The sequence below is a fragment of the Argopecten irradians genome, chromosome 12, assembly GCF_041381155.1.
Source record: "Argopecten irradians isolate NY chromosome 12, Ai_NY, whole genome shotgun sequence".
Classification (NCBI taxonomy): Eukaryota; Metazoa; Mollusca; class Bivalvia; order Pectinida; family Pectinidae; genus Argopecten; species Argopecten irradians.
Genome location: NC_091145.1, coordinates 21,211,009 through 21,224,151, shown reverse-complemented (window position 1 = coordinate 21,224,151; position 13,143 = coordinate 21,211,009). Strand labels below are relative to the sequence as shown.

At 34.5% G+C, this 13,143-nt stretch overlaps 2 protein-coding genes across 2 annotated transcripts in view; one reads left to right on the top strand and one right to left on the bottom strand.

Annotated features, from left to right (window-relative positions):
- The window catches only part of LOC138336141 (histone deacetylase 6-like), an 85,960-nt gene that overhangs the window by 54,931 nt on the left and 17,886 nt on the right, over positions 1–13,143 (top strand). The gene's annotated exons all lie outside the window — the stretch shown is intronic.
- The window catches only part of LOC138336142 (protein trapped in endoderm-1-like), a 36,800-nt gene continuing 26,247 nt past the window's right edge, over positions 2,591–13,143 (bottom strand). Inside the window, exons 2-3 of the mRNA XM_069285466.1 lie at positions 7,832–7,914; positions 2,591–7,004 (exon numbers count right to left, since the gene is read on the bottom strand). Of these exons, the coding sequence (XP_069141567.1) occupies positions 5,518–6,486 (969 nt within the window). The 5' untranslated portion in view covers positions 6,487–7,004; positions 7,832–7,914 and the 3' untranslated portion in view covers positions 2,591–5,517. The remainder of the gene's footprint in view (positions 7,005–7,831; positions 7,915–13,143) is intronic.

The following is a 13,143-nucleotide window of genomic DNA, read 5'->3' as shown; positions in this document are numbered from 1 at the left end:
TATTCACACATTGTATGTTTTGAAAGTTTGTGATGGTGAAAATTGCAAGAAATACAACTTTAAATGGTTGTTTTAAATTCTAATTGGGTGGAGGAGTAATTGAGAACATGCTGTAAAGATAAAATAGGTCAAACCTGGTGATAAAGAAATCCCAAGTGACAGAAGGAAAATGGTCTTTATAGCCAGGTGGTCTTTATAAACAGGTTGAATTGTTTAGGAAGCTGATGGGCTTTATACAGAGATGGTTGTTAAGGTAGGTTTCACTGTAGTGAAATCCAATTGATGTATTCATACAGAGAAAATATGTTTAAGCATCCAACAAATGTGATGAATGTCAATTAAATACTTTAATAGTGACATTTTGCATGTGTCCTTGATTTGAAGGGATATGACCAGTTATTGGACTTTAATCATTGAGGCATTATGTATTGTACACTTATTAAGTATTTTCATCTCCAAGTCATAATCCCAAGACAATTCTACCAAAGGAAAATTATTTTTATTATTCAATATACACAAAGACTGATTAATGTTTTCTAATCTGACATTGGACCTGTTACATCAGCGCTGACCCAGTTATTGACCCAAATATGAGGACAATCCCCAAATGGTTCTTGTTCAGTTGTCTTCTGCTTCCAGTCATAAATATAATAACCATGGAGAAACCAGGTCTCAGGTTTGTAGGTCAGTTGCCAAGGTAACTGTTAAGTCCACATCTTAGAAATAATTCAGATTCACTCGGAAACTTTGTAGTGATCACATCTTAGAAATAATTCAGATTCACTCGGAAACTTTGTAGTGATCACATCTTAGAAATAACTCAGATTCACTTGGAAACTTTGTAGTGATCATTCTTACCAAATGTGTGTATGTGGGATTAAGTTTTTGATTCATTTACTCTTATCACCCAAAGACACATTTAGGCTCTTCTAAATCAAAAGATTAGGCCAGTCCATTATGAAATTTCAGGGATGAATAAGTTGAAGCCAAAAGCTAAGGTCAAGGTCACTGGTGTTACTAATTAGAGAAAATTTGTTTTAGTGCAATAATACTAGTTGAAGGTAACATATCTGCTTTAGAATTTTACCTAATTTTGCATAAAATGATGCTCTTATTTACTTATTAAGATTTTTCAAGAAAAATCTGGAATGTAACAAAATTTCCATTGATGTTTTCGCTATGAATACTGAAATGCACATTTAGATACAAAGTTCAAACATTTAACCGAGATGAAACCTGATTTCCATCAACTTTCATGTTGTTTATATATAAAATCCTCTCACATCAGATTGTCTCTTTGTAAGCATCTGTGTATTCCATTTTGAGTTGTGATTATAGTTACTGATGGTATGCTTCTCAAAAAGGAAATTCTTTGGTATATGCTCTTAGGGTCGCAGTGGCCGAGCGGTTAAAATGTCTCGACACATTATCATGACAAAGAGCCCCTCCACCTCTGGGTCATGAGTTCGAATCCCATGTGGGGTAGTTGCCAGGTTCTGACTGCTGGTTGGTGGTTTTTCTGTGGGTAATCTGGCTTTCCTCTACCATCAAACCTGACACTTCCTTACTTCAGACCCTGGCTGTTATTAGGACGTAAAACTAAACAAACCAAAATTGGTATGGACAAAAAGACTTCAGAAGTTCACATTACTTTCCAGCTACTTTTGTATCTCGCTGTTAATTATCCTGTTAGCCTAGAACAAATAAATGACACCATTATCTGTCTAAAAGTCTTTTGAGCTACAATGTTACAGCTACTGTAAGCCAAGCTGTTACCCTTTAAAAAAAATCAATGATTAAAGGTTTGTTGAGTTCTTTGATAGAAATAGATAGATAGATAGATATGATATTAGAATTGAAATTGCAGTCTGACATGTACATTCATCCATCAACGTTCGTTAGAGCATTGTTAACTGTCGATGCATCCCTTTTTTTTGCATCAAGTGATTTTCACTCTAATGTTTAGATTTCAGAAAATGTGATATGTTATCATCGTTAGTGTTTCCATGTCAATAAACTGTCATTTGATGTGTATAGATGGGATGCTATAGGAGGAGTATTAGCATTTTGATAGGTTTTCCGGTCCCTCTGAGGACCGACCCATCGTTGGTTGAGGACCAAACTGTCGTTGGTTAGGTTACGTACTGATGTTGAAGGCTGTTAGCTCTGATTAACACTAAGTAAATGAATGTGAGGGTGGTGTAGTGTTATTGTTGCTTGTCATGACAGCATGGTCATAAAATAACAGATATTTGAAGGTTTGGTAAATCGTATGATGTACTTCATTAACAGCTAGGATAAATTATATATTGTAACTAAAGAACAGTTTGGAAATATATCGCTGCATGCATGATCGAAAAAAATCCATGTTGCATCATTAATAAAATTAAATTGTGTTTTGTATAGATTTTTCTTTAACAACTTTTTTCAGTATCAGCTACTCAAAAAATTGTATTATTTGGGGGTCACTGTGGCAATCCTTATATGACCCTGTTTGTTAATAGGAAATAAAACTAATACAACATAAACCCTGTATTATTTGTACCCTGATCTGTCAAATGATGGAGAAGAAAAAAAATACAAATAGATATAATGTTCATTTGTTTTTATTCCAAGGACAAAAACAGTATAACTATAGGTAAAATGCAAGCAGCAACATTTACAAGCCAAGTCCTTTTACACATTACCTTATTCCTCCAATAAACCCCATACTCTGTAAATAAGTCTGTTTCTATATAGGTCATGTTCATTGTAGACCAGAAAACAATATTCTGTAAAAACACTTCAACTTGCATTCAATATAAATTCCCTTCTTCAAAGTTTTCCTTTTGATAACCAGGACTTTTTGTGTTATATATCATATAAAGCAGGTAATTTTTTATAAAAATATTTTTGGAACATTTTTACAGAACATATGATATGATCAGGAAAATTTCTTTTACAAAAATGTGATTTATATAGGTAACCCTTACCAATTCACAGCAAGTACGGCATTTACATTACAGAAAATTTATAAATCACAAAGGTTCTCATACCCATATCGCAAACCTTTGATTCATTAAAATTGAGATTTTGACTTGTGAAAATAACCAGCTTTATAATATTCTTAGCATCAATGTCTGCCGTATGCTGTTCAATCTTAGAATAGACAAGGAAACTGTCAGTTTCAGACATGGCAGCGGCTACAAGGAAAAAATATAGAAAAATGTGGACCAGACATGTATTACCTCATGTCATGAATTAGGAAAGTGATTGTGACCTGTTCTGATTCTGTCCTTGACAGAATCTACACAGGAATCAAGGTCCTCATGTGTGTATCATATAGCTAAGTATCGTTGTTTTGAGATAATCTCACAATAAACATTTCCAAGGAAAATAATTCAATTTCTACTTTTTTTTCTCAGGAAGCAACATTATAATGGTTAGATATTTGTAGATGTTTTCCACTGTCTGAAATTCAATACGAGTTTAATACCTAATATTGTCTAGAGAAGACAATTTTAATATCATTTCACTGGTACCAAGAGAGAACTAAAATAGATTTTTAAACTGTGGGATATTACATTATTATAAAAATGTCAGTCATATGTCAGGTAAGAAATAAAAGAAATTTTATATAGAGCCCATGTGTGATATATTAGTCTCTTATTCATAAGTTAGTCAGCCTCATATCTCTGAGTTGACAATTGAGTTACTACAGCTAAAAATGTACATTTCTCTTGATTGTCTATTTGTTTTTTGTAGAGATAAATTCTAGTTTGTTTTAGCACATTAAAATTTTAGTAAAATTTAAAATACTCTTTTATTTTTGTGAAACTTTCTTACCTATATTTTATGTAGATTCTAGGTATTTTTATATGATTTTCATTTTCATTATGAAAGATATTCAATATTAGCCATCAACTACATAATGATTAATTGATTGATATTAATATCAATGTTTTACTTTGTGTATTGTACAAATATAGGTATTATAATTCCTTGATTATAATTCACAATTATTTCTCAACAAATATAAATTTGAAGACACAGAACCTCTCTTAATTAATTATCTAATTGATTATTAGTAATTACCATCTCCTCACCGGTATTAGAATAAATATGCTGACATCAGCAGTATTAGGTATTACTCACTTTCATGTGTTTGTTTCTAAAGACAGTTCTGTTTAGACAGGTCAATGTACTAATTTAGTCAATATCAAACTAATGAAACTTACTGAGGTGTCGCGGATTATAGAGGTTTTCAAAACAACATATAGATGATAAGTATTTTTGAGTTGTCTGTTTAGACAGATTGACTGTATGTGTATTAGATCAGAATATAGATCAAAGCTGAGGATGGATAATCACCAAGATGTCAGATAAGACAGGTTTATATAGCTTTTTACTGGAAATAAGTCACTTTGAGGTGTCTACTTACACAGGTTAACATAAATGAATAAATCAGTATTAATTAATTAGACCAACCAAGTTGTCAAATTACTGAGGCTTTTGACATTATATTTATACATTAGGTTTATTCAGATTAATCAGTTCGAGGTGTCTGATTACACAGGTTGACCTATATTGATTTATCCTGTATAAAGCTAATCAGTCATATACTCTCATGTGTGAGACTAGATAGTTTATCATGTTATTATGAATTAATTACTTCATTTCACCTCTTACATCATATGAGAACATCAGCAGGGAAAATTTTGTGTTTGCTCTTTAGAAATTCCTGGTCTGAGAGTGTTAAATTGTCTGTTTGAAGAAAAGGTCACTTTAAAATTAATGTTGCTGTTTAATGAATGTTTAATAAATTGAAGTACAAGGATTATAAATAATGTGTTTTGATATCAAAGATAAATTTATGGCCGAATTAAACCCATACTCTATATAAACATTAAGTGTTACCTGATATAATAAAAATTAATATCAATTAAATAAAAAAAAAATCTATTTGAGCTACTGAAGTTCGGGATTGTAATATTTAGACAATAAAGGTATTTTTCTGAGAGAATTAATTTTTGATTGAATGTAATCAACATGGATATATGTACAAAATATTCAAAATTTGAATACTTTCAAACATAACACATACAATACTTAGTATCCATTTAGCAGTCACTCAAATATCACAATACATCTGTATATTACATATTGAGATATATATATATATATACCTGTAATTCGTTAGTTCTAGTACCTTTATCACATTTCTATCACACACCTGTAAAACAGGTAAAAAATCAATATGCGGTGAAACTGTTGTCTTAACACATATCTGAAACAACCTTTACACATACCTCTCCAGAAATAAATACAATTTCATTTGCTTGTCATGTGAGAACATCAGGACCATAATACATCACACCTGTATATTAGTTACCTGTATTTACCTGTCCAGCAAGACCACAATAGTAAGTGACCTTCATTTACTTGTCCTTTAGATTAATCTTTATCACACCTGTATTGTGTGTTAACCTGTTCACTAAGACTACCAGTATTTACCTGTCTATACCAACACCTGTGTAATCAGACAGGTGTACCAGAGGTTGTGGTCAGACCACGTTGTAGCGGACTTTTCTCACAGTCACCCATAATCAGACGACGATACGCTGTCCGAAAATTGTTGTCCATGACAGTATAAACTACAGGATTTAGACAATACGACAACCAACCAAGCATTGTCGTCCACAGGTGGTGAACTGGTTTGGAAAAACTACGATCATAAACATTCATTATGAAATAAGGGAAAGTTCCGAAGAAAAAAATGGCAAAAATACACATCATCATGGCAGAGAGACGTAAGGCCTTAGTCATGGCGGACGTGCCTTTCCATTGGCCGACTCGTTTTGAACTTCCATACGCGACACATCCAATCCTCGCGTAACAGAATACTATAAAGATACATGGTACTATAAATCCAAGTGTTACAGTCACAATTCTGTTGGAATGATCAACATTGAAATTATTAAAGGTACATGCTAAAACGGCAGGCTGGAAACGAAACGAACCCCAAATCCCAAACGAGGGTGGAACAGTAAACATGAGGGGTAGCACCCAGCTGAATATGAGTGTGAAGATGAGTGGCCGAGTGTTGGATGCCTTCTTGTATTGTCCTAGATGTACGATGTTTAGATATCGGTACAGTGCGATAACACTAAGATGCACCATTATAACTCCTACGAGGGTGTAGCGTATGCCGCCTGCGGCACTACAGAAGTCTGGTGGAATGAGATGTGGATCCTGAATGTGGAACACAACGGCCTGAAGGGAGAGAATCAGGAGACAGTACAGGAATCCGGCGAAACTTAAACTTCCGATGAGAACACAGTTGATGTTGTTACGAAGGCTGCTTGACAAAATTGCTAACACAGTGATAAGATTTCCAAAGCTTCCGATCGCACACAACATAATCACAACCACCTCCAACACTATGAGGGTCTCCCTCCGGTCGCACCACCATTCTGTACACGATATGTTACTAGTCATATTCGTCATGATGACAAATATTAACTAACAAATTTTAAGTGTTATTTTGTATAATAATCCATAAGGTGTATATCTATTGACTTTTTAAAGTGATAATCCAGAATCTCTTAAGTCATTGTGCTGTAGCATGAAAATTTGTTCTTTAACACACTGAGTTTTCCATCATTGCAACATGAGACATATCCAATCCATCACAATTTGTGTTTTCATTCCATTTGATAATTTAGTGAAAAATATATTTTTACATTCCAGTTGAAGTTGCTACCATTTTTGTCACTAATTAGGACTGAAACTTGAACATTCACTGAAGCATATGTTTTGTTAATCTCCAGAGAGAATCACAAATTCCTCCGGGGTCAATATGTCCTTCTTTGCCTGAGATCATGCGATTGGTCGACTGGCCCGGCCTGTGAAATTCAGCTCTGTCAGTGAAATTCTATCCCTTTCCTAGCCTCGATCACCATTGTTTTTCATGCTTTTAATGTCGGCCCAAGTTGCCATTGGTGATTATCACTTGGATGATCCAGCTGAAAATAAAATTAAAGAAATGTGTTAAAATTACTGACAATTCCCAGAAGTTGATATGTAACTGCAACACAGAGGTATTTAGTTTTTCCCTAGCAATGCCAGCTTCTAGGATAACTAATCTGTGATTGTACAGAAATGTCTTTATATTCCAAAGGTTTTGCTACCATTACTCAGAGCATGAATTATGGATCTGAACAAACTCATTCCCCGGAAATAAACACAAGTTCAGCTTGTAGGAGGCTTATTGATTTACAAATAAGTCACTTTATCGCGGAAGCGTGACCACGATATCAATTCATGTGTGAAAGTGACCAGTAATTTCGGGACATGAATGTAACACAATATCTTAGTAGAGTGGCATCTATTCTCGCAAAAACTAATAAGTGATGATCAATTCAAAGCACCAATCAAAATCCACTTTGTACGATATATCTTTCTTAATTACCGAGATGGTATTTGTTTTCTGAAAGTCAATTCAATTAGTTTTAGACAAATGCCTCTGAAGTCGTCAATGGAATTGCCTTGAAATGATCTTCACAATAAAAAAAAATCATTTATGTTGCTTAATCAACACATTAGCAATCAATATCTATAGACTTCTGGTAGTTAACACACTCGGTAGCCATTACAGAGCCGAGATGACAGAATAATGGACATCTTTCTGACTAATGAATTCAGTTACCCTCATTCAATTGACATAGCCTACCATCTTGTTCGGGGAAAACTGCCACATAAATTTCACTGATTCATTTTTTTTCTTCACATTAAAACACAGAAGTTGTTAATTGTACTGCTTTATACAGTTTCTTGTATGATCCTTAATCACCTTTGTGGAGTAAAACTTCCTCTTACGGCCTCTTCACTGATTCATGGTCATCTGCACTGTGGCAGCTAGCGCTCATCCTGCACCTGGAAGTATAGATTAGACACTTTATTACAGAGTACATCAGTAAATCTATGTACTGTAGGATTACCCTAGCACATACTGGACACACTTTGTACTTGACCAAAAACTCATTTCTTCAGAAGTCTAAAAATTCCGCTGTAATTACAGTAACTCGTAAACTTAGTAATAGTAACGACCCAGTTAGACAGATCGGTATTTGAGCCGTAGGATTTCTCTGCTTGTCAGTTTAGGTGGTTTGTGAAAGGAACCTCGTCAATCAATTTTACTGGAACATCTCTTAGAGCAGCTTAGAAACATCCCCAAACAAGCTACTTGTGTGTAGAGACAGGCTTCCTAGTGACAGCCAGAGTCTCTGAAGTGTGCTTACCGAGGACCATAAGTATCCACACAGTGTTGCGTCCTCTGTAGTACCGGAGTGTGGCGTACTCAAGTCTAAGCCACCATAATACCACTGTATTGCAGGGCTGGTGTTGCTATATCATTGATCCGTATCTGATCATTTATAAGTAATGTTAGATAAAGATGAACCAGACTCAATTACTTTTATTTACTTGTATGGCCTTAATAAATAAATAAATACACCTAATTCTTTATACAATTCATATAAGCTATCATCTTTACTTAAAAAAAAACCAGACTTCCAAATACTAGTCCCAGAGGGAGAGTATACATATAAACTTTAAACAGTATAAATGTATCTCTCACAAATTTTCGGCCTCTTGGCCATCTTCAGGTGTTTCTATGTACCTAAAAAAAAAAGGTCTTCAGGTGGTAGGTGGTTTTCATAATTTTTGAATGAAATTTCATTGAATACGTTACCTCTTTATCATTGAGGGGAAAAAAATCAATTTTTTCAGTTATGGTTAATGAAATTGATTAGATTATTATCAGATCAAAATTAGAATTTCCTGAGATAAAATATGACTTCAATTATTCATTCATTCATCTTGATTTGAATATATGTTTTTTTTACCCTATCTGCTTTCAATTAGGTCAGAACAGTGCAAGTAACCACAAGGGAAATTCATAATACAATTAATACTTGCTAATTAATTGTTACCTCACAGAGCCTTATTGGCTAATTATAATGAATCTCAAACAATTGTAAATGGGAATCCAGATAATTTAGCTACCGGTATGCTGAAATTATGTTGATAATTCTGTACTTTAATTTCACAAATGCGGCACAATGATGATGTTTTAAATCTGTCAGTGTACCCTAGAAAGGTTAAGTATTGGCTGTGATTATCCATTACAGCCGTCAAATTTAGTAGTTGTCAATTTTCTGGTTCAGTCATTTGCAGCAAATTGCCTTTCAAATTGATTTCAGTAATAACTCTGCTTTGTGCTATTTTCAGTTCATTAAAGATAGAAAAATACTGTTACATAAATCCATCATTGGTCCTGTTATGATGTTTCAGTTGTGGATTTGATTTTGCAAACAAATGTCTGTTGAACCCCCCCCCCCCCCCCCCCCCCCCCCCCAACACATTATGAGTTTGTATCAAGACCATGTCATCCAGTAGACAAATACAATCATCACATGTTATTTTACCTTGGGTCATCAAATATTGAATATAGCCTTAGAAACACAACCCATTAAACCTCAATATTGCAAAAGAAAAATTGTTTGACAATATTGTCAAAAAGCATAAAATTTCTTCTACAAGTCAGAATTTTTTCATGAAAAATTTTATAATGTTTTCTGTAGAAAAGGTAACCTTGATGCAGGAGAAATATATTGCATTGTCCATGACATATGCCAATTTGTAATTGAAACAAAGATGCATTGGAGAATTATTACATTGGCCTAGCATATGTTTTGTAATTGAAACAAAGACAGAGATATCATTAGAAAATACAATGGCTTGACTAACAACTGATATTATCTACTGTATGATATCTACTTTATGTAGCTCAGTAAAGACTTTCTGGAGACCCATCATTTATTCATTAGTATCTGCAATAAGAGATAATAACTATAGGTATCCTTTACTTATTGTTGCTCAGTTCCTCTGGTAACCGGCTATTTAGGTGCACATACTGATGATTTTAGTGGTTGAGTTGTATAATTTACAAGTATTGACCAAGTACATTGGGTAGTACTACTAATGAAATGTCTAGTCATCAAAACTTGGTCAAGCCATCTATAGGTATTAATAATAAGTTCTATCTCTAGTATTTGAATGATCAAGAAATGATTGCATTAAAGTAATTTCTATGGCCACAAGATCAAAACATGTAATGGTAATTACGATGTAAAGGAAAGGCAACATATTCAGATGAGAGTGTAACAGTTCAATGTTTAATATATTACAAGGATTTTGTGAAGGTATAAATGTGTTAGTGTACAAGTTAAAGTTATAAAGCTTTCCTTTACTGATACAGCTTTTTGTTCACAAAAAAAGTTTACTGTGATATGGTTTTAACAGTTATTTTAAGGCGCAATATAACATGGTTTTTACAAAAGTTGCAGTATATGAAGGATTAGTACAAACAGTGGCAGTATATGAAGGCTTTACTGTACATTGTAGAAGCAGTGGCAGTATATGAAGGCTTCACTGTACATTTGTACAAGCAGTGGCAGTATATGAAGGCTTCACTGTACATTTGTACCAGCAGTGGCAGTATATGAAGGCTTCACTGTACATTTGTACAAACAGTGGCAGTATATGAAGGCTTCACTGTACATTTGTACAAACAGTGGCAGTATATGAAGGCTTCACTGTACATTTGTACAAGTAGTGGCAGTATATGAAGGCTTTACTGTACATTTGTACAAGTAGTGGCAGTATATGAAGGCTTCACGTACTGTACATTTGTACAAGTAGTGGCAGTATATGAAGGCTTCACTGTACATTTGTACAAGTAGTGGCAGTATATTAAGGCTTTACTGTTCACTTGTACAAGTAGTGGCGATTTATGAAGGCTTTACTGTACATTTGTACAAGTAGTGGCAGTATATGAAGGCTTCACGTACTGTACATTTGTACGAGCAGAGGCAGTATATGAAGGCTTCACTGTACATTTGTACAAGTAGTGGCAGTATATGAAGGCTTTTACTATACATTTGTACAAGTAGTGGCAGTATATGAAGGCTTCACTGTATATTTGTACAAGTAGTGGCTGTATATGAAGGCTTCACTGTATATTTGTACAAGTAGTGGCAGTGTATGAAGGCTTTACTATACATTTGTACAAGTAGTGGCAGTATATGACGGCTTCACTGTTCACTTGTACAAGTAGTGGCAGTATATGAAGGCTTCACTGTATATTTGTACAAGTAGTGGCAGTATATGAAGGCTTTACTATTCACTTGTACAAGTAATGGCAGTATATGAAGGCTTTACTATACATTGGTACAAGTAGTGGCGGTATATGAAGGCTTCACTGTATATTTGTACAAGTAGTGGCAGTATATGAAGGCTTTACTATACATTTGTACAAGTAGTGGCAGTATATGAAGGCTTCACTGTAAATTTGTACAAGCATGGAGTGGCAGTATTTGAAGGTTTATACTGTACATTTGTACAAGTAGTGGCAGTATATGAAGGCTTTACTGTACATTTGTACAAGTAGTGGCAGTATATGAAGGCTTCACTGTACATTTGTACAAGTAGTGGCAGTATATGAAGGCTTCACGTACTGTACATTTGTATAAGTAGTGGCAGTATATGAAGGCTTCACTATACATTTGTACAAGTAGTGGCAGTATATGAAGGCTTCACGTACTGTACATTTGTACGAGCAGAGGCAGTATATGAAGGCTTTACTATACATTGTACAAGTAGTGGCAGTGTATGAAGGCTTCACTGTATATTTGTACAAGTAGTGGCAGTATATGAAGGCTTCACTGTACATTTGTACAAGTAGTGGCAGTATATGAAGGCTTCACTGTACATTTGTACAAGTAGTGGCAGTATATGAAGGCTTCACTGTACATTTGTACAAGTAGTGGCAGTATATGAAGGCTTCACTGTACATTTGTACAAGTAGTGGCAGTATATGAAGGCTTTACTGTACATTTGTACAAGTAGTGGCAGTATATGAAGGCTTCACTGTACATTTGTACAAGTAGTGGCAGTATATGAAGGCTTCACATACTGTATATTTGTACAAGTAGTGGCAGTGTATGAAGGCTTTACTATACATTGGTACAAGTAGTGGCAGTATATGAAGGCTTTACTATACATTGGTACAAGTAGTGGCGGTATATATGAAGGCTTCACTGTATATTTGTACAAGTAGTGGCAGTATATTGAAGGCTTCACGTACTGTACATTTGTATAAGTAGTGGCAGTATATGAAGGCTTCACTGTACATTTGTACAAGTAGTGGCAGTATATGAAGGCTTTACTGTACATTTGTACAAGTAGTGGCAGTATATGAAGGCTTCACTGTACATTTGTACAAGTAGTGGCAGTATATGAAGGCTTCACTACTACATTTGTACAAGTAGTGGCAGTATATGAAGGCTTTACTATGTACATTTGTACAAGTAGTGGCAGTATATGAAGGCTTTACTATGTACATTTGTACAAGTAGTGGCAGTATATGAAGGCTTCACTGTACATTTGTACAAGTAGTGGCAGAATATGAAGGCTTCACGTACTGTATATTTGTACAAGTAGTGGCAGTATATGAAGGCTTCACTGTACATTTGTACAAGTAGTGGCAGTATATGAAGGCTTTACTATACATTTGTACAAGTAGTGGCAGTATATGAAGGCTTTACTATACATTGGTACAAGTAGTGGCAGTATATGAAGGCTTTACTATACATTTGGTACAAGTAGTGGCAGTATATGAAGGCTTCACTGTACATTTGTACAAGTAGTGGCAGTATATGAAGGCTTCACTGTATATTTGTACAAGTAGTGGCAGTATATGAAGGCTTCACTGTATATTTGTACAAGTAGTGGCAGTATATGAAGGCTTTACTATACATTTGTACAAGTAGTGGCAGTATATGAAGGCTTTACTATACATTGGTACAAATAGTGGCAGTATATGAAGGCTTCACTGTATATTTGTACAAGTAGTGGCAGTATATGAAGGCTTCACTGTATATTTGTACAAGTAGTGGCAGTATATGAAGGCTTTACTATACATTTGTACAAGTAGTGGCAGTATATGAAGGCTTTACTGTATATTTGTACAAGTAGTGGCAGTATATGAAGGCTTTACTATACATTGGTACAAGTAGTGGCAGTATATGAAGGCTTTACTAT